The 22,177-nt window shown below is 39.7% G+C and overlaps 4 protein-coding genes and 1 non-coding gene across 5 annotated transcripts; 1 reads left to right on the top strand and 4 right to left on the bottom strand.

The window, feature by feature from the left end:
* Window positions 1–1,183: 1,183 nt before the first annotated feature.
* On the bottom strand, window positions 1,184–7,151 carry LOC103950895 (pentatricopeptide repeat-containing protein At1g05670, mitochondrial). The gene is made up of 8 exons (XM_048585132.1): window positions 7,015–7,151; window positions 4,195–6,550; window positions 3,969–4,031; window positions 3,748–3,773; window positions 3,412–3,640; window positions 2,886–2,892; window positions 2,083–2,433; window positions 1,184–1,731 (listed from the first exon to the last, which is right to left on the bottom strand). The coding sequence occupies exons 2-8, from the start codon at window positions 6,438–6,440 to the stop codon at window positions 1,354–1,356; spliced, it is 3,300 nt and encodes a 1,099-aa protein (XP_048441089.1). The 5' UTR covers window positions 6,441–6,550; window positions 7,015–7,151; the 3' UTR covers window positions 1,184–1,353.
* Window positions 3,015–3,085, bottom strand: TRNAG-GCC. Its single transcript has one exon. It is a non-coding gene; the product is annotated as a tRNA-Gly (tRNA).
* LOC125477768 lies at window positions 3,262–3,968 on the bottom strand. Its single transcript, XM_048585209.1, has 2 exons — window positions 3,748–3,968; window positions 3,262–3,640 (listed from the first exon to the last, which is right to left on the bottom strand). Exons 1-2 carry the CDS (start codon window positions 3,827–3,829, stop codon window positions 3,384–3,386), a joined length of 339 nt encoding a protein of 112 aa, XP_048441166.1. The 5' UTR covers window positions 3,830–3,968; the 3' UTR covers window positions 3,262–3,383.
* A 1,598-nt stretch (window positions 7,152–8,749) lies between the features above and the next one.
* LOC125477833 (LEAF RUST 10 DISEASE-RESISTANCE LOCUS RECEPTOR-LIKE PROTEIN KINASE-like 2.7) lies at window positions 8,750–10,294 on the top strand. The gene is made up of 2 exons (XM_048585322.1): window positions 8,750–9,802; window positions 9,929–10,294. The coding sequence occupies exons 1-2, from the start codon at window positions 8,932–8,934 to the stop codon at window positions 9,976–9,978; spliced, it is 921 nt and encodes a 306-aa protein (XP_048441279.1). The 5' UTR covers window positions 8,750–8,931; the 3' UTR covers window positions 9,979–10,294.
* Window positions 10,194–18,931, bottom strand: LOC103950900 (hydroxyproline O-galactosyltransferase GALT6). Its single transcript, XM_048585321.1, is given in 12 exon segments — window positions 10,194–10,746; window positions 10,749–10,782; window positions 10,873–10,921; window positions 10,923–10,978; window positions 11,654–11,827; window positions 11,903–11,988; window positions 12,029–12,071; window positions 12,149–12,439; window positions 12,520–12,752; window positions 12,963–13,115; window positions 13,118–13,704; window positions 18,557–18,931. Coding segments are annotated over 12 exon segments (2,013 nt in total). The 5' UTR covers window positions 18,691–18,931; the 3' UTR covers window positions 10,194–10,573.
* Between the last annotated feature and the right edge of the window lie 3,246 nt (window positions 18,932–22,177).

Genomic DNA, 22,177 nt, shown 5'->3' with positions numbered 1-22,177 from the left:
ATGATATTTGATGTGAACAGACACATTATTTGAATTAATCAGATTTTTAAATTTAGTTCATTATTTAATAAACTAATAATTAAGAAAAACTAGTTAATTAAATAATGATTGTGGTATACGAGGAGTCTTTCTCCTTTATTTTCTTGAGTTTTACAAATTTTTCAAATGATATGGTTGTCCACATCAAATGTCACCTAAGATGGTATAGAAATGTGGTATAAAAACATGATATGATTATCATTACTCTTTTGAAAAAAAAAATACTTGACACGGGAGATGCGCTCTCTATTGTGAGTGCTCAATAAGCACACACTCCACTACACGCAGACAGAAAAAAAGGCCAGGCTATAAGTTTTATCAAACTATAGTCGACATATGTCTCGCCTGCATACGATCACTTTGACGTCTCAGATACATGTAAGTTCCACGCCTAAGAGCCGCTGCAGCTCTTGCTTTGGCAGCAAAATCTAATTAGCAATCTCAACAAGCTTGTCAGTCTCAAGCATAACATCCAGCAGCATGTGCACAAAACTTGTCAGCCTATTTTACCAGCCCCGGCGTTTTCGTTTGGTCCAGCAGTTCGGTTCCATGCATCTTCTCGTTTAGAATGAGCCACCCCAAGAAACAACCGAATGAAATGTCCATGTATCCGATCTCATCTCCGCCTAAATAGTCGTTGCCTTTGCTGGATTTCTCAAAGGCTTCCCCCAGCAGCGCCAGCCCTCTGTCACTTGCTCGATTGCTGCCATCTTTGCCTCCTGAAAGAAACTCGGTAGTCGACGGATTTGAGCTTAAGGGCAATGTAGCCCTCATCACGATTACTTAACTAAGTTAACACTCAATTAGTGACTTATTCGAACACCCAGAGCGGTGTATCGAGATGTAGAAAAGTCTCTTTCCAAAATCACTAAATTAGGGTTGTTTTTAGAGATTTTTCGGGCTTGTGCCAAAATAAAAATTGCAGGCCTTGACTTTTGAGTGAAGTTTTTAGATTCATTCAAGAATTTAACCCTACCCTATAACTGTTCTGATTCTGAGCCCCTGTGCGCAAGACGAAAGTAGCACAAGTGAATCTCATAACGTATCAATAGTTGACAATTATTCACATAATTATTTTCTTTTAACTATATCGTTTACGCATATTATAATTAAGAATGGTTTATATAAAAAACAACTATTGAACTAATAGAAGCACGTAAATGATTTTATTTCACTGTCAAATTAACATAAAAACCACGACGCAAAATAAAACAGGCCAAAGTCCACGAGTTTACCAAACTACAGCAGTCTAACACATCCGACTTAATCACTCGTTTAAATAAACAAGATCCGTTAATTAGATTCACTAATTCATCACTTGGGAGCCCATGCACCTCTCGCTTTGGCTGCAAGAATCTTAGCAAACTCAGCCAGCTTGTCAGTCTCCGGCATAACATCCTTCACGGCAGGATCTGCACTGAACTTCTCAGCCCATTTGACCAGCCCTGGGATCTTTGCGTCGTCCAGAAGTTTGACCCCATTCATTTTCTCTGTGACTCTGAGCCACCCCAAGAAGCACCCGAACGCAATGTCTAGGTACCCAATTTTGTCTCCACTAAAGAAGTCCTTGCCTTTGCTGGTTTTTTGAAAGGCTTCCTCCAACTGAGCTAGCCCCTCGGCAACTTTCTCGACTGCTGCCTTCCTTGCATCATCTCCTTGAGCAGCACCAATGCCCTTCATCGCCGGAAACCACTGCACCAGCCGCACCAATATTTACAAAAGTGAACATATTTTAGAACACGTTTGGAAAAATCTTTTGTACGAAGTAATTATGCAGATATTAATCATTCTATAAGCAATTCCAAATAGATCTTATAGGGAGATTGGCGGTTGTCCGCCCCTCTTTGGAGGGTCGGAGCCGTGATTTCTCTGCCGTCGCCGCAACCGCCCCATATTTTAAATAGCAAAGAATAAAAAAGCGACGTGCATCATTCATCAAATCCTTTACATTTAACTGGATAATCCAAAAGACTAATAATAAATTAATGAGATCAGCCTACAACAATTAAAAATTAAGGACATGAAGATAAACCATGCAGTTACCTTCTCATCGATATAGGCAGCCCAGAATCTTGCAGTAGCGCGATCGAACGGGTCAGAAGGGAGGATAGATGGGCCAGAGGACCAAACCTCATCGATGTACTCAACAATGATGAGAGATTCACAAACGGGCTTGTCGCCGTGAATCAGAACTGGGATTTTCTTGTGGACGGGATTGGACTGGAGCAGAAGCTGGCTTTTGGATCCGAATGTCTCCTCCAGAAACTCATACTCCACCGACTTGATATTGAGCGCGATCCGAGCCCTCATCACGTATGGGCTCGGCCAAGCTCCCAAAATCTTCACGTTGCTCTTCGCCATGATTGATTCAGATTTACTCGCAAACTCGAAAAGCTCTCAAAATGCAGATGCAAAATCTGTGGTTTGGGATCCGGTTATTTATGAATGTGCATGAAAGATAGTAAGGAGAGGGTAGAGGCTTAGAAAGTGACAGTTTGGTGTAAAAGTAATGACAATATGTGTGGCAATCCCACGTCGGTGGTGGAAGTTAAATATGATTACCTTATTTTAACTAGTACAGATATTTTTTATAATAAAATCTCACACTTAATAAATTAAATAACGGTTAAGATTAGAAACAATATCGATGTGTTAGAGTAGGATCAATCGTCAATTTAAAAAATTTCGACAGTGATTTGTTTTCCGTATTGACTTTCAGCGTATTTGAACCTAGTTCTAGTCGGTCTTGTCAGATAGGAAGTTGGTGTGTCGTGCGGCGGAGGTGGGAGCACGTAAGACGACGACAACTGGAACTGCGTGGCTTATTCTTGCACGTCAGAACGCACCTGTTCCCTGCACACATCTCTCACAAAAAAAATAAATGTGATAAAAGATTGATAAAGGAGATATCATATACTGTCGTATTTACAAAACTAAGACAAAAGAAGGAAAAAAAAAATTAATATCATGGAAAATGCACCAGCCGGGAATCGAACCCGGGTCTGTATCGTGGCAGGGTACTATTCTACCACTAGACCACTGGTGCTACTGCTTTGGTGTGCACTTTTTCTATAATATAGATATATAAAAAAAATTGTGACATCACTGCTAGGGCACAGCTCTGAGCCGAGTTGAATTTTCTTGAATAAACTGATTTTCATTACTTGTGTGTAGATTTCATAATTCACGTGACGTGTATATAGAAAATGGAATTCAAAATCGTTACTAGAAAAACTAATGACTATTTTTTGTATTGATTGGTTGGTTTTGTTTGTAAACATACACAGTAACACAACTAGCAGCAATCTTTGCAAAAAACAGTCATGTTACAAATCTATCAGGGTTCAAAGCAATGGAATGGCTCGTTGAGACCAGAAAGCATTTCGGGGGCAGCCCGAAGTTTGCAATTCTTCCGAGTTCCTTCCGAGTCCTTCATTCTCAGTCGGTCTCCTTGGTCTTAAGTTGGCCCTTGAAGCGGTTGTATTTGCAATTTGCCCCTGGTGAAGCCGTATCAGCTTAACTTTTTTCTTTGCTGATTTTCTGGGATGCAGGCACTTCTGCATGTTCTCTGCTTTTACATCCTCCAACTTTACCAAGAGTGCTGCACCCAGCCAAAGTAGTTAAGATCAGAAGAATGCTGACATAACATTTCTAAGCTGCATTTAACGGTTTCATGTCAAATCATGAAGAAGAAAAATCTACACATACCAGTAGGTTCGTGTTTACAGAACATTCTGTAAACATTTGGGCAGTGATGAAATCCAACTGAACATTCGAGCGAAATAGCCATCTTGAGATTGCTTGGATCTGTTTATGGAACAGCCCTACTCCTTAGGGCCCAGCTTCATCTATCTTTGATTTCGTGTCAAATGTTCGATAGCCAGGTACACACGTAGGTCCCTGGCTAACAAAGAGTAATAGCTCATAACCTGCGCAGTATAGATTCATCAAGCAATGGGAAAAGGTCTAGAAATGATACCAATAAGAACTTACTAACATTTCAATATCATTATTTCAGAGAGGCTGTGCAATATCCCATATCATACTAAACACATCGGGATGAGAACTATTACGGTGATGATAATATCGCAGATGCGATTCCGCAGGAACTGAAACTGAATTTCTCTCCAAGAGATCCCATTAGAGCAATTCTGCTACGTGTCTTCATTCTTGGGCTTGCCAACAAGACAATTCTCTATAATTTCATCACAAAGATCAAGAGTAATGTCCATGTTCCCTTCTTCATAGTTCATATCGACAAAAATGTTGTATGTTTCTCTATCTGCAACCACACCATGTCTCCTCATTTCTTTGAATAGTTCCCTTGCCTCTGCAAATTTCTTTCTCTTGAAAAAACCCTTAATAAGTGCACTGTAACAACTTGACGTGGGAATAAATCCCTTCCCTGCCATTTCTTTATGCAAAAACCATGCCTCTTTCATATTCCGTGCCTTACAATGCCCTTTTATCAAAATGTTATAGGTGTTGCTATCAGGAATCACCCCGCCAGCACACATGCTCCTATAAATTTCCGTCGTAGTACGCATATTATTTCTAATGCAGTACTGCTTCATGAGAGAATTGTAGGTTGCGGCATTAGGCACTATACCCTTCTCCAACATCCACTTGAGTAGCCTCTCAGCATCTTCCACCATTCCTGACGAACAAAATCCATTCATCAGCACATTGAATGTGACAACTGTAGGTTGAAGCCCTCTATCGAGCATCTCACGCAGGACCTTCTGAGCCTTGGTCATGTCTCTCATCTTACAATATGCATCCATCAAAGTGGTATAAGTAATAGTATCAGGACAGGGCCCTGCAGCCTCCATTTGTTCCACCAATTTTTCTGCCTCTGCTATGTTTCCCAACTTACAAAGGCCGTTAATAATTGAGTTGTAAGTGCAGACATTAAGCTGAAGGCCCTTCCTACACACCTCATGAAGAAGTTCATTTGCTACATCTACCTCCCCTCTTTTACAAAGGCCATCAGCCAGTGCCGTATAAGTGACAACATTTGGGGTAAGCCCCATGTTAACCATCTGGTTGTGAAGAGAAAACGCCTCTATCATCTCACCTGCTTTGCAATAACCATCAATAAGTGCTGTATAAGTAACTTCATCTGGTTCTAATCCTCTGCTAACCATTTCATTGAAGAGCTTATCTGCTTCTGTCATCTTCCCTATTTGACAAAATCCATGAATAAGGGCAGTATATGTTATATAATCGGGGACAACTTTCCTACCCCGCATTTCGTCAAATAGCCTACTTGCAGCAGGAACATTCCCCGACTTACAGAATCCATCAATTAGAGTAGTGTAGACAACATTATCAGGAAGTATTCCCAAAACCATCATCTCCCTCAGTAACATTTCTGCTTCAGATAGTTTACCAGTCTTACATAGAAGGAGTATTATGCTGTTATAGGTATAGGAATTTTGCATCAATCCTTTTATTTTCATTTCCTCGATGAGCTTCAACACCTTCTGTAGTTCTCCAACATAACAATATCTGCTGATTAAAGTACTATAACTTACAACATCAGGTATACAACCCCTCAACTCCATTTGCAGGAGTAAATGGTGGGCTTCTTTTATTTTCCCTAATCGACAAAGACAATGAATGATAATATTGTATGATATGGTGTTCCAGTGAGAACCCACTACAGGATATTCATTGAAAAACTTTATTGCCATCTCAATCCCATCAAAGGTGCTTGATAGCCGAGTAAGAAATAAATTACAGGAATCAACAGAGATAACCAACCCATAGCTCAACAATTTATCAAAAAGCTTTCTTGCTTCATTGAGCATCCCAGTTTCAACAAGGACCTGGAAGTAAACATCGAACACATGGGGATCTGAACCCCAATCCTTGTAAGTGTATATCAACCGATCAGAAAAGCGAGCGAATGAAACACTAACATCTAACTTGGGTTTTGCCCAAAAATTATGAATAAGCTCATGCGCTGTTTTAAGATCCTTTGATGCTGCAGCAATTTGTACAACGACACAGTGGGCTTCTAATGATGGGTCCCTTCGTAAGCATGCCCAGTCAAACAAATCCAACACTAGTTTATAGTCATTCTTGATATTCATGAGGACCCAAATAAGATGGTCAGACCTGAAATGAGATTCATAAGGCTTCAGAATACTCCAAAAGGGCTCAGAGCAGCGAAGCTTAATTGTGGTGGAGATGCGATGTACAAGTTCGGCATCTTTGATGGACGGTTTCTTAGGGGAATAGTCAGGAAAAGGCCTTGTATGTGTTGCTCCTAAGGAAATTCCATGACTCAAACATCTTCTAAAGATGAATAGTGAAGAATTTACAGCAAGATTTAAGCAAGGACGATGATAGGAGATTTGAAAACAATAGACTGACAAGATGGCGCGCCTCTTCATATCTACTCAAGGAACCCATCAAGAACAATTTTTGGGACCCTTTTCTAGTAATGCAGCGGCTTTCCTCCATTTAGAAGAACCAAAGCAAAGAGGTTGCTTCATCACATCACCTGTATGGTAACAATTAAACACAAACACTAAACATATAAAAACTCTCGTAAAACAAAATATAGCGCCTATACATCAAAGCATACATAACATAACCAACTTTTGTTCGTTTGCCGAACATCATTTACAAACAGAGAATTTCATTAAAACGCTGAGAGTAGCACACTTGCATTGCATGGCAATACTTGAACAATGAACATATTCTGATTGCAAAACCAATAAAACCATTCAAGTTGCTACCATCTACATTGATTCCGAAACTGATAAAACGTTCAAAAATTTCAACAAATTGACATTCACAATCACACCCACACTCCGTCACTAACTAAAACAAAGTAAAAGTGGTTCACGCATTCTATCAGACACTTGGTGAGCAATCAATAAAAAGTACTCAAAACTGAAAAATAAGGAAACAAGGTGGCAAAAGGGACAAGCTTTTGAAGCTGGGATGCATGAGAGGTGTTACCTTAGAAGTGGTCGACTGTGAAAAGCTCGAAAGCTTCCAACTTCCCAGAAACTTGTTTTCAGAAGGATGGCGGTTGCCTGTAAATATCTCGAGTTTCATTCGGCCTCCACTCTCCTCCGGCAGGTATTTAATTTTAGTGAGAGAAACAATACTGGATAAAGATCTTTAACTGGGCCCTATATGCTTGGGCCAATTTTTTGACATCAAATACCAAAGACTTGGGCCGGGCTCAAAATGATAAATGAGTTTATAAAATATATTATTGTGTGTTTTAACTTGAACGAAAGAAACTTGCATACAATTAGAACACATAGGTAGTCGATCTCAAGCTTACCATCTCCGCAAATGACACTACTAGCATTTGAGTGTGATTGTATTATTCTCCACTTGTAAATAGAAGGTCTTCAGTTCAACTCACTTGAATGACAAATTTAATACTTATTCATTGTGACAAAATCATTAGGCGACTTAACTCAAATCTCTCTCTCCCTTTACTCTAATGGTAGGACATCACTGTACCAAAAAGAAAAACACCCAAACAAATAACGTCATGTGATAAACTTATAATCTTGCCACTCATTGTGATTGAGTAAGTTCTTCTCCCTTGATATAATTCCCCCTCTCACATGTACATGTAAAGTTCTCCTAAGACAATCCACGACTTGCGCTTTAACAATTTTTTTAGTTTGGATACCCTACCAACAGAACTATTCCCCAGTTACATATATTATTGGAAACTTATTAAGAATAAAATTCGTTATCAACAAATAATGTCTTCGTTGATGACATAAATAATTTGCAAAAGTTCAATAAATGGAGGAGAAATCATCATTGCTGCATTTTCAATCCGGTTTAATTCCAGAACACCATGCTTTTGATATCTCTTTTTTTTTTTTTTTTTTTTTCTGATTTATTGCTGAAGTGGTAGTGGTGGGGAATATATACTCATTCCTCCAAGCAAAAAGTTGAGTTTGTGAATGGAAATTCAAAAAATATATAGAAAGCCAGGGCTACGATTGCTTTGGGACTATGGGTAGGTAGCCGTATTGGGATCTCAAATCACAAAAATATATTACATTTGAAAATGCTTTTGAAAAGGTTAAAAGTGATTTTAGATAACTAATTAAGGATGCTGAAAGTAGTGCATTTGACAAAAACAATTAAAAAAAATTTCAAATTCTAAAAACCGGTGTCGGCGTTTTTAATAAAGTACTTTCTAGCATAAGTGCTTTCTACATAAGCAAGTCGATAGTTAGGGTTACAAGCCAGGTGAGTTATGTGACCAAGAACTGCATGGTGAATTAATATTGATTCCTAGACTGTTCATCGGATTAAATGGTTATTAACTTATTACTTCGTGTCTCCATTAATTAAATTATTGTTCGAGATGTCATTTGAGAAGGAGGGAGATAATCAATTCAAAGGTAGGCAGGGGGAACAAAGGCATCTGTTAAAAGGGAAAAGAGAATCACGGAACATCTAAAGCTAGCTAGTATTCTGGGCAAGTGGGTATGAACATTTAACTTTGCACTTTAGGTATCGAGTTTGATTCCGGACTTCCTCTATTTCACCGGAATGAAGAAAACAAAAACAAAACTAGCTACTGCCAATCGAAAGTGTTGATGAGATCCAAAACTACATGCTCCTTCTTTTTGGCGGAATATTAATACTTGTATCATCTCAAGTGATTATCTGGTATACTATTTCTTTAAGTATACCTTACTTACACTAGCTCGACATCAGTTGAGATGATACAAATAGTTTTATTTATCGAAAACCCCTAGGCCCAAAACTGTAAACTCACTAAGCTTTCTTGTTCCACTTCATAATATATATACACACCAACACAACACCAAGGCCTCACTTCACACCCTCTCATCAAACTAATCATTTTCTCCTCCCCAAACTCACAACAATATGAAGTTTAGCTCTCCTTCAACACCAACTCTCTCCATCACCTTCCTCTCCATCTTCCTCCTCCAACTCACCTTCATCTCCTCCCAAACCTGCCAAAGATCCTGCGGCGAACTCCCCCTCAAGTTCCCATTCGGCAGCGACCCCGGCTGCGGCGACCCGCGCTTCAACCCTCACGTGTCGTGCAGCCAGGGAAATCCCATCTTCACAACCCACACCGGATCCTACCCCATCACCAACATAGACTACACAAACAAGGTCATGTACATCTCAGACCCCTCCATGTCAACATGTTCATGCAAACAACAATCCAAAGGGTTTGCCCTAGACTGGGACGCACCCTTCGATTTCCAAGACGACAACGTTTTTGCCCTACTCGACTGCTCACTTTCCACCTCTCCAATCTTCCAACAAAACTCCCTATACACTGACAAAAAAAAGAGCTCAAAAATCTCCCTATGTGCCAACCAAGGTGCCCCGATTTGTAGCTACTTGTACTCATGTCAGGCGATCAGCACAATCAACCTCCCGACATCCACCTGTTGTGTTTACACGCCGGTGGATCTCGGGCCGGCTTTCGAGATGGATTTGGAGAAGCTGCAGTGCAGCTCTTACTCAGGGTTTTACAGCTTCAACGAACGTGAGTCTGATCCTAATAGTTGGAAGTACGGGATTGCCCTCAAGTACAAGTTTAGTGTGAACAACGAGTATCCGAGTTCGTGTGCTAATTGTGAGAGGAGTAATGGAGTTTGCGGGTATTATGGGAATTACAACTCGTTTATATGTAATTGCCCCAGTGGGATCAACACCACCAATGATTGTTTCTTTGGAGCTTCATATAATTACGGTTCAAGGCTTCGATCGTGGCAGATTGGTACGTATTCAATCTCTCCTTTTACCCTTTTGTGGTTTCATTTTTCAATTTTTTTATTCACATTTCACGACGGTACAGAGAGTACACTGGTCTAATCAACTTAGTCTGTTTGTGATGTTTTTGCAGGGACTTGGTTAATCTATTGCTTGGCTTGGTTATTGCTTTTGGTAGTGTAGATTGTGAAATTTCGTAGATGGATTTTAAAGTTCAAATGCAAGTTGAGGTTTGAACTTTTTATGAATCCTATAAAATATGTTGAGATTCAACTTTTTGTTGTAAACTGTTGAGATTTCTCCTCAATGTTCGTAGCGATAACTAGGTTAAGCCAATTAGCTAAACCAATGTACGTGTCATCTTGCCCCGACGTTATATAAAAAATAAGATAAAAGAATTCAAAAACCCAAAGGAAATGGCATATAAAAAGAAGATTAGGGAATTTGGTTCCATCTTTTTGTAGCATTATCACCACTCAGAAAGAATCAACTTTCATTACAAAGGCTCTTTCTGTATCCACATTTACATCACTACATATGGTTGCCTAGATTCTACAGGGGCAGAACAGTAACTTTCACCATCTAACTTCTTTACAATTGTAAAAAGGGTAAATGAGGGACCGAGAAAGCAACCTAGGTGAGAAAAATTTGACACAGTTAACCCCCACCGGATATTTACAACGGTATACTATGACGGCAAAACTTGTTTCTCTGTATTCCTCTTTTCACATTCTTTATACTGTAAGCAATAAAATGTTGATCAATGCGTCATTACTGGTCATCGCATATTGCAGCACTGGGGTTTCCCTTGTTGTTGCAGTTTGTCCCACATGCATATCATTTGTCTCGGAGATTGGTAATGCGCGGTGTAATAGTCGTCGATGCACCCAAACTGGCAGAACTTCCAGCTGTGCACATACTCCACCGGTTTAGATTTGTTGAACTGCTCCACCACATTCCCATGCTCACATCTTCCATCTTGAACAACTGCACAGAACAGAAGTTAATTTAAAGATATGGAGACCTGTACGCGGACTACAGATGCTAACAAGAAAAAACAGTATTTTCATCACATACTCGCAACTTGTGCTTCTCAAACTCGGATACGAAGGATTTTGCTATGTCAGGAGATTATGTATCCTGGACCATTTGCATAGGGTGGATAATCTTCTTCTGGCCATTCCTGGAGCTCACCAAGGAAAAATATGAAGGATGAGAGATTGCTCATGACACAACCCATATACGAATTCTATATGAACGTGAACTAAAAAGTGACACCTTTAAATGACATAGTGATTGTTAGGAGCTAAATACTATCTAATTCTTATCACCAGTCACAATTGCAGACGACAACATACGCAATGAGGCAAATGACAATCAGGTAGATAAGAAAACCGAATAAAATATTCACATTAAAAGCTAGAGTTTGGTAAGAGTATTAAGGCTGTCAAATTAATGGTGGTTCCTCTATCTCCTTTTTTAAGTAAAAATTTGTTCCTCTGTCTCTTGATTTCTAAAAAATATTACTCTAATCCAAAGCATCAACACTCAACTAAGAGTAGTCACAAACAGAATTTACCAGAAAACGTATTAACATAAGGCACAAGATCAAAGCTAAGCATTCGAAGAAAAACTTGTAAATCACAAGTTGTAAACGTTTGTCCTTAAAATTAGAGAAGAGAATGTTAATCACATTAAGCAATATATTTAAAGGACATATACAGCTTGAGAAGATCAGAATTACTTAATGGTTTAGAGAATACCAGAAAGGACTTACAAACAGTGAAGTTGTACATCAATCTCAAGTTTGTATAATTTGTTGTTTAGAATCATTGGTGAAGAGCAGAAGAATGCATACCTCATATGTCACTGCCCATTTACCATGGCGAAGAGGGCTGTGGTGGTAGTTCATATTTCCAATATAGAAGCTTCTATACCCATGAATTTTCCGTGCTTCCTTGGGCACAGTATCCACCCTGACAAATGTGTCATCATCGCACTTCATGATATACCTTGCAGGCACAGTGCGAACCTGTAAAGAACCACATACATTGATGTAAAGAAAAAAATAAGTACAGCCAATTTGAAGTCCTGTTATGAAGCTTACCCCATATTCACAAATTGCAACAGTCTTCAATACTACCAGATCATAGTTATCCATATAAGGAACTATAACAATGTCCCCATAATAATCTACTTCTTTCATAAGCTCTACATTTGTCCCCATAATAATCTACTTCTTTCATAAGCTCTACATTTACGTCCTTCCTTCCATGCTGCCAAAATATAATTCCAAACACTGTTAATAGTTGACATTTATCAAAGCACAAAACAAGCATTCTACATTCCTTACCAGTGCTACAAAAAAACGAGCCACAACACGCGAAGATTTGATTAATTTATGCTGCATCCAAGACTTTCTCACAGCCATACGCTCCACAAAATGGTTGCCAGCAGACAGAATGCCAACAAACAACTCTACATGCCCATAGGGAAGAAACGGAGCTTTCCACTTAGTAACCATTTCAAGGTGCATCTGAGGCGAAAAACTAGGATGTGATGTGGGCAAGGAGGCTGCAAGCACAGAGTGCACATCAATGTCTCCATTTACAGATAGTCCGGTAGCATCCTCGAGAACAAATCCCTGTCAATCAATGAATAAGATTTTAAGATATTCCGCATTCGTTACATTGTAGGTTAATGTCACAACAGAAAGGTACTCACCGTGCGATAAGGGAAAGAAGTGACATGCTTACCATCAACATTGATATGGAAACCTTCCAAACCAGCACTTACAGTAAGAATAAACAGCTTTCCCTCTGCAAAAGGGTATGGCCAGTCTATGGTCACCTTCTTTGTTCGTCCTATCAGCCTGTTCAACCACCATGTGACCTTCAATTCTTCCGACTTATTGTCATCGTCATGAATCCATTTCTCACATTTCACCTGTCCATCAACTTCACAAAACAAAAGAATCAGAAAACACATAACAATCTCACCAAATAATGGAATCGCAACCGCTTTATTTAGATCAGATTGGCACATCTAATATAATATACTCTTTACCTACCAAACTATAATTTAGTTAAATACAACCCAAAAACACAAAGACCCCTTATTTCTCAATTCATTAAGCAAAGCAATTAGAACACATTGAAGCCACCTACAGGTATCTTTATCAGCCAGGGACTTCCACCCCTCGCAGCGGAGGGCCGACCCCCATTGCATCCGGTAACAAGTGTTCTGCTCGATCACCGGCTTCCCACTCCAATCCCCCTTCAACCTCGGATTGAAATGCAGTATCCTCGGCGGGTCCTCCCCTCCGCGTTCTTCAAACCCTGCAACTCCATCATAAACTGAGAGACCATCACCGCCTCGTCCCCCTCCTTCAGTATCGCAATCTTCGGGTCGTACTCCGAGTGGGCCCACCTCGGCGTGCCCACCACCGTTATGTGAGACCCGAGAGTCATCCCGCAGGGAATGACCATTACCCGTTTCAGGGACTCGAATTCGGACCCGGACAGAAAAAACGAGTCCGGGCACGGCTCGGAGCGGTTCTCGGGCTTGGTCTCCAGGTCAGACTCAAGCTTTCTGGCCTCAAGCTCCACCCAGAGCTCCTTCCCAGCTGCCCAAGCGCTCTTGGCAGTTTTGTGAAGCCCGGAGACTTGGTCCTTACTGACATTGCCGCCGAACAGAGTGTCCTCGAACACCAAGCCGGAAACTTTCTTGACCTCCCGCATTTGCCGCTGGGGAGTCCGGTACGGTGAGCCGCCGGAGACCCGAAACGCGTCCTCCGCCGGCCTGCTCGGGGCGTCCCTCTCGCCCATTTCCTCCTCGCTCTCGAGCCAAAATGTCATGGGAAATGCGTCCTCCAGTGTCTCGAGCAGCCCGTCGTCCAAACCCGACGACCCTATTGAAGGAAAGAATCACAACTGATCACAACTGATTTGGTGACATCCTGTAATTGCTGTCATTAAGTCAATTTACCTAGAATAGGTCCTAGAATAGTGGATCGTATCATATGTAAATTGTATATATACTGCAAGTTTTTACACAATGAAATATACAGATATTATTCTCATTATAAAATTCTTTATGGCATCAGAGCATTCGCTCTTGAGGACCTAGAAGTTCATACAAATGAATACCTCATGGCTGGTGACGAAGAGCAGAGACTCATTGAACCCAGAAAGGGCTCGAACTCTTCCAAGACCTCAGAATCATGGGAGAATTCCAATCATCCTCTTTTCCTCCATCACTCGGACCAACCAGGTGCTGTCCTAGTTTCACAACCACTGATGGAAGACAATTATACGACGTGGGTGCAGTCAATGAACATGGCACTCACTATCAAGAACAAGAAGGGTTTTATTGATGGAACCTTACAAAGGCCGACTCACAATTCTGATGAACAACTGCAATGGGACCGATGCAACGTTCTTGTCAAAACCTGGTTGCTAGGAGCCATGTCAAAAGACATCTCGAGCAGTGTCATTCATTGCACAGATGCTAGAGATATGTGGTTAGAATTACAAGAGAGATTCTCCCACACAAATACAGTTTTGTTGTTCCATATAGAGAACGGCATACATGAATGTGAGCAGGGCACAAACTCAGTCACTTCCTTCTTCACAAAACTCAAAAGTCTATGGGATGAAAAGGATGCTCTCTGTGGTTTTCCTACTTGTACCTGTGAAGCAGCAGCTGAAGTTAAGAAGTTCATGGAGACGCAAAAGACCATGAAATTTCTTATGGGACTTAATGAGAATTTTGCACAGACCCGCAGCAACATCATAGGGTTAGATCCACTTCCGAACTTGAACAAAGCTTATGCGATGGTACTACGTCAAGAGAAGCAGGCAGAGACTACTGCCGGCAAGTCCACGACACCACAAGAATCTTCTGCTTTTGTTGTAAAGAAAGCGAATCGTGATTTCAAGTCTATAGAAGGAGAAGCAAAATTCTGTGAAAAATGCAACATGACCAACCACAACACAAAGAACTGCAGAGCCCATCTCAAATGCACATATTGCAATGGGAAGGGACATACATATGACTACTGTCGAAGGAGGAAGAATACTACCGAAAGTGGCCAAGCAAGATCAAAAGCAAATCATGTAGCCCCTCAAGATGATCAAAAGGAAGCTGTGAGTGACTTTCCTTTTTCATGGGAAGAGTGTCACCAACTTCTCAAGATGCTCAAAACGAAGGCTGTTTCAGCCAATTTGGTCGGTAACATTCCCAATTATGAAGAGCTTTCAGGTAAACTTTTCTCCCTTGCACAGAATAGTAAGAAGCCAATATGGATAATAGATAGTGGTGCCAGTGATCATATTGTTTGTAATCCCAGCTTGTTTACCTCATTCAAGGCAGTCTCTAATCGTTGGGTCAAACTTCCCGACAGTACCACAGCACATGTCACTCATGTTGGCACCGTAGCCTTCTCACCACATTTTGTTCTTCACAACGTTCTATGTGTACCCTTGTTTTACCTTAACTTAATCTCTGTGAGCAAACTAGCGTTCGACTCCTTCCAGATTACCATCTTTCTAAGACAAATTTGTGTCATACAGGACCTACAATCGGGGAAGATGATTGGGATGGGAACTGAGAGGGAGGGACTCTACCGACTCAACCTACCAAAGAAAGGAACATGCAATGTGGTGCACACCAACTCAGACAGTTTATGGCATGAACGACTTGGGCACCCTTCAAATAAAGCGTCTTCATTATTTTCATTTCTTGCAAATAAAGCTTGTGATTCAAGCTCTTGTTCTATTTGTCCTTTAGCCAAACTTACTAGACAACCATTTCCATTAAGTACTACTCGTAGTGCATCTTGTTTTGATTTAATTCACATTAATATTTGGGGAGGTTATCATGTTCCAACTTTTTCTGGTGCACAATATTTCCTAACAATTGTCGACGACCATTCACGAAGCACTTGGGTATATTTGATGAAACACAAGTCTGAAGCACGCACTCTCCTCATCCATTTTATTCATTTGGCAGCAACTCAGTTTGGTAAACATGTTAAGGTCGTTAGGAGTGACAACGGTCCGGAGTTTAAGATACCCCAGTTTTATTCTTCTTACGGCATTATCCACCAAACTAGCTGCGTCAACACACCACAACAAAATGGTGTTGCTGAACGCAAACATCGCCACTTGCTCAATATGGCCAGGGCCCTCCTTTTCCAAGCCAATTTGCCAAAACCATTTTGGGGAGATGCCATACTTACAGCGGCTTACTTGATTAATCGCACACCAACTCCAATTCTTCAGGGAAAAACACCTTTTGCAAAACTTTTCCATAAGGAACCCAGTTATTCTCATTTAAGAGTTTTTGGTTGTCAATGCTTTGTATCCACACATCCAACCCGTCCTAGTAAGTTTGACCCTCGATCAACGGAGTGCGTTTTCCTTGGCTATCCACACGGTCAAAAGGGTTATAAAGTTTATAACTTGACAACTAAGAAATCCCTAGTTTCAAGGGATGTGGTTTTCTTTGAGAATGTTTTTCCTTTCCAAATAAATTCGGAGTCTCCTCCATCCTCCAATACTGATTTGTTTCCTTCTCTACCTCGTCTAGCCCATTATGATAATCCTTCAATATCTCCACTTCCTTCTTCCAATCCCACACGTCACTCTCCACCTACAATCTCTCACAATCCCCCGTCTTCCGCTGACCATCATCATAATCACTCTCCTTTCACGTCTCTCTCATCTACAGAACCTGTCTCCTCTAATATCAACCTTCCTAACTTGGACCCAATCTCCTCTGATCAGATTCACTCACCTTTGCCTCCTGCCCAATCTCCACCACAACCTCGCAAGTCTTCTCGTGCCACGAAGCTTCCTACCGCATTGCAGGACTTTCACATTGATGCGGCCTCCCCTCACGTCTCGCCCCAGTCATCTTCTTCGGCTGAGGTCACCACTCCTGGTACGGCTCATAGTCTCTCACATGTTCTTTCTTATGCCAACCTTTCTTCTCCTCATCGCACCTTTACTACTAATATTACCCTGCCAAGAGAACCTACATCTTTTACTCAGGCAGTTAAAGACCCCAAGTGGCGAGAAGCGATGCGGCTCGAGGTTGAAGCACTGCAAGCTAACAAAACCTGGAGCTTAGTTCCACCACCGGCTCACAAACGACCAATCGGTTGTAAATGGGTGTACAAAATCAAGTACAACCCCGATGGAACCATTGAACGCTATAAGGCCCGGTTAGTGGCCAAGGGTTACAGCCAAGTGGAAGGCCTTGATTATAAGGAAACGTTCGCGCCAGTTGCTAAGCTCTCCACCGTTCGAGTGTTGCTCAGTATCGCAGCTCAACAAAACTGGCATCTACACCAACTAGATGTGAATAATGCGTTCCTGCATGGAGACCTCCATGAAGATGTATACATGCACCTTCCTCCTGGCTTCGAACGAAAGGGGGAGAATAAGGTCTGTCAGCTACACAAATCATTATACGGCTTGAAGCAAGCCTCCAGGCAATGGTTTGTGAAGCTCTCCTCAGCCCTCAAGTTAGCCGGTTTCAAACAATCATGGTCTGACTATTCCATGTTCGTCCGAAGCCATCAAGGTATCTTTACAGCTTTATTGGTTTATGTGGACGATGTAATTCTCGCAGGGAACAGTTTAGATGATATTATGAGGACCAAAAGCTTTCTATCAAGCCACTTCAAACTGAAGGATATGGGACAGTTGAAATATTTTCTTGGGTTGGAAGTAGCGAGGTCCAAGCATGGCATTGCATTAAGTCAAAGAAAGTATGCATTGGAAATACTTGAAGACACAGGATTCCTTGGTGCAAAACCTTCACGTTTTCCAGTTGATCAAAATATAACTCTGACACAAGGAGATGGAAAACTGTTAGCAGACGCATCTCAATATCGAAGACTTGTTGGACGCCTCATTTATCTAACAATCACAAGACCGGACCTCGTGTATGCAGTTCATATACTTAGTCAATTCATGGATAAACCAAGACAACTTCACTTAGATGCCGCTCATAAGGTGTTGAGATACCTCAAGCAGACGCCAGGTCAAGGCATTTTCCTACCTTCAAAAGGGTCATTGGAATTAAGAGCATATTGTGATGCGGATTGGGCACGCTGCAAGGACACTAGAAGGTCAATAACGGGTTATTGCATCTTCCTTGGACATGCTCCCATTTCATGGAAAACAAAGAAACAAAGTACGGTCTCACGTTCGAGTGCAGAAGCTGAGTATCGTTCTATGGCCACTGCTTGTTGTGAGATCACATGGTTGCAATATATTTTAAAAGACTTGAATATTCAACATTTGCAGCCAGTCAAGTTGTTCTGTGATAACAAGGCCGCAATACACATAGCATCTAATCCTGTGTTTCACGAAAGAACCAAGCATATAGAAATAGACTGCCACATTGTAAGAGAGAAAGTGCAAAAAGGATTGATTCAAACAGAACATATAAGAACCAAGGAACAACCAGCAGACATTTTTACGAAGCCCCTGAGTTCAAATCAGTTTTCAACATTGCTGGACAAGTTAGGAGTGATCAATATCCACTCTAACTTGAGGGGGAGTATTGAAGGAAAGAATCACAACTGATCACAACTGATTTGGTGACATCCTGTAATTGCTGTCATTAAGTCAATTTACCTAGAATAGGTCCTAGAATAGTGGATCGTATCATATGTAAATTGTATATATACTGCAAGTTTTTACACAATGAAATATACAGATATTATTCTCATTATAAAATTCTTTACCCGAACCCGGATTTCAAAACATGGGGGATTTCGAAGCTGATCAGGAGCAAATAGACGAACACTGCCCCAAATAAAACCTGAAACATTCTGAGTGGACTCGGCGGCAGCAAGGAATCGAACTTGCGTCGCTTCATTTGGGTACTTTTATTCCCACAACATCCCTCAAAATTTTTGCTCTTTTAGGACAATGGGCATAAAACGATCACCGGCACTGATTTTCTCTGCTATGCTGCTCCTGCTGTAAACCCTAAATTTGAAGAATTTGGGGAAAATCAAGGGTTAATTCGCTCCCACAGGCAGAGAGAAAGCTTGAATTTTTCAGACATTAGTCTTTGGCGAATTGACGCCTTTGAATTTCTAAATATTGTTTAGTTTCAGAATCCACAAGAGTGTAACCGCGCCGTTTAATGGAACTAACTTCCAAAATAAGTCCGAGATGGTGTCGGCACGTGGTTAGAGTAATTTTTTTTTGTAATTAATTATTTATTAAATATAACTGGTTTTTTTAAATAAATGATGTGTTATCTACACATTATTTTTTACTTTTTTTTCACAGTCATGGTTAATTTATATACTTTAATATTCTTCGATTCATTCGATCTGACAGTCAAAAATTAAAAAAGTATGAAAGAAGTAAAAATGGTGTGTGTGTATAACATACCCCCTTTAATAATTATTTAAGTTGGTGTTATTTATTTGGGGTGCAATTTGGGTTGAGTCAACCGGTATCCCGTCATGTCCTACTTGATTTCAAATTCGATCGGTGGGCTTAGAACTAAGAAAAAACTTGCCCAAATCCAACCAGACCTCAACTTGATCACCTTGAGTTGGCTTGGGTTGATGTCCTACCTGCCCATGTCAATCCAAACACAACCCGATTTTAAGCAAAAATTCGTTTATGCACATATTACCCATCTCACTTCATATTATATAAGTTGTATATAAATTTTTGGATGCTAATTTGATATTTATTGTCGGTTTTCATATAGATAATGAATGAGAGTATCACTTTTACATTACTTTTGGTTGAAGCTGTGGTATGCGTTTTATAATTTAATTTTAATTTTGCATGGTTGAAATATTAGAAATAATTTCCAAGTTGTTTGTTTCAACTTTTGTATGAATGATGATATGTTGGTTAAATTTTTTTTTTTTTTAAAATGCAAAATCAAGTGTTATAAGATTGAACTGGATAAAGTTGGGCGAATCTTTTTGACCATCCAACCTGCTTAACCCACCTGAGTTACACCCCTACTATTCACACACTTCTTTTTTATTTTTTACAAGAGAAATGTCAAGGAGACTCTTTCAAAAGTAGAATTTTTCATAGACTATTTGTCACCTCATGTTTTGGGTACAATATTTTATAATATTAGCACAAGAATTGACGTTAAATAATTAGGTGACAGATAGTCCATAAAAAGTCTCACTTTGAGAGAATCTCCTTAGCATTTCTCTTTTTATAATCACAGTTCAATTTTCAATGTCAAATTGAAGAAATTTACGATGATCAAATAACATAAATTAATAAAAATAAATAAATTTAGGGTAAATTACATTTTACCCTCTCAGGTTTCGTTACGATTACAACATCATACAACATCTTTAAAACATTTTTATCTCATACATTGAGTATATTTTTTTTTTTCAATTTCATACAACAGTTAAAAAATCAGTTAAATTAACCATTAAGTGATGATGTGGTAAATATGGAGTTCCCATTTGTGCTGACCTAGCTGCCACATTTGTATCACATGACTAAACATTTAATTAAAAAATTAAAAAAAAAAATTTCCAAAATCCCCTTCTCCCACCACGCACCCCCTCCTCCCAAAAATCCTAAAATCTCTTGAACCCCTTCCCTCATCCCCCATCAGTCGCCTACTCCCTCATCTCCAACCCCTCTTCTCTTCTCATTGTCGTCTCCCTCATCGGAGTGTGGATCTTCCTTTACGCACGCCAATCGCCGGAGCAACCGCTAGTGGTCCTCGAGCGCATGGTCTCGGAAACCCAGGCGATGTTCTGGCTGGGCGTGGCGACGTTGATTGCGATCTTGGTGACGAGCTGGGTGGCGGTTTTGACTCTCCGGAGCTTGACGAGTTCGGAGACTCCGGGGACTATATAGATTTGGCTATGGGTTTGGGCGGTCTGCCGGCGAGCTATCTTTGGGAGATTTTGAAGAGGTTGCCATAGCTGGGCCTGTTGTCGGCGGCGATGATGTGCATGGGGTAGAGGGAGACGACGAGGAGGTTATGGAAGGCGAGGGAGATGGTGGTGGGGTGGGATGGGGTGGCTTTTTGGATGGGAGGAGAGGTGAAGAGAGTGAAGGAGAGGGAGGTGGGCTTTTAAATCTATAAAAAATTATTTTTTTACCACTGGCACAAATTTGTCAGCCATGACAGCATAAATATGGATCTCATATTTGACAAGTCATCACTTAATAGTTTACTTAACGGATTTTCTAACGGATGTATGAAATTGAAATAAAATGATAAGTAAATGTATGAAATTGAAATGTTTTAAAGATGTAAGAAATTGAAATGTTTTAAAGATGTAAGAAATTGAAATCGATCCCAAACTTAAGGGGGTAGAATGTAATTTATTCATATATTTAAGATGATCAAGTTTATATTTTTAGTATGAAAATTGTGCAAAAAAAATAAAATGACGATGAATCTATGAAAAGTCTCATTGTTTAAATAGTCTCCTTAGACATACTTCAAGATTCTAAACCTGCTCCAACTTGCTCCAACCCTTAGGGCAAATATGAGTTTTAACCTAAAAATCATTTATCGGGCAACTTTAGGTCAAGATTCCCGATGAGTTAGTAGGGATGACCCACTATATATATATATATATATATATATATTTGTTTATTTTTATATTTATAAATTCATTGAATTCAGCGATTAAGATCTAATATGATCAAATTCAACGGTTGAAAAAAAAAGATCTAACGGTTCAAATTTAAATCTAACAGCTAAAGTAACTGTAAAATAAAATCTTTATATGTTTCATATTCTTTCATAGTGTTCCACAAGTTTAATGGTCGTTTTAGTGATTTTTTAATATTTATCGGAATCTAAATATTTTTAGGTTAAAATGTTCATAAAATTAAATTATGATAGTTTACATAATTTTTTTTTTTTTAAAAAAAAAAGTTACTTCAAGAAAATATTATCCTAAATTATTTCTTTAATAATTTTGAACTAAAAATTTTACTCAAAATAATTGGAGTAAAAAATTTATTTCTGAATTAAAATATAAATTTTTTGTGTTAAAAATTTAAATTTTAATCTAAAAATTAAAGATGGTCTTAATATTTCTCAAATTCAAGTTTTGTAAAGAAAACTATGGGGTAGTTCATAGAACTTCATACACGCTCGGATTCTTCGCCTGTGGCCCACTTGGTCACCTTTTTATTCTCTTTTTGAGATTTGTTCCCCTTCGTATAATAACAACAAAAAAATGATTAAAAGGAGGTTAGCAGAAAATCAAAACACGTAATCAGCAACGTGGCTTCAAATGAGGATTTGGATTCCTCTTCAAAGCAAAGGTTTCTAATAAGATCTGAAAGCAAGTTGTTTCTTCAAAGATTAAGTTGTTCGCCTGGAGCCTTGT

This window comes from the organism of the source record quoted next, unplaced genomic scaffold (genome assembly GCF_019419815.1).
Source record: "Pyrus x bretschneideri cultivar Hongxiangsu unplaced genomic scaffold, Pyrus_bretschneideri_v1 Contig22, whole genome shotgun sequence".
In the NCBI taxonomy this organism is placed as follows: Eukaryota; Viridiplantae; Streptophyta; class Magnoliopsida; order Rosales; family Rosaceae; genus Pyrus; species Pyrus x bretschneideri.
This window is presented reverse-complemented; position numbering and strand designations above follow the sequence as displayed.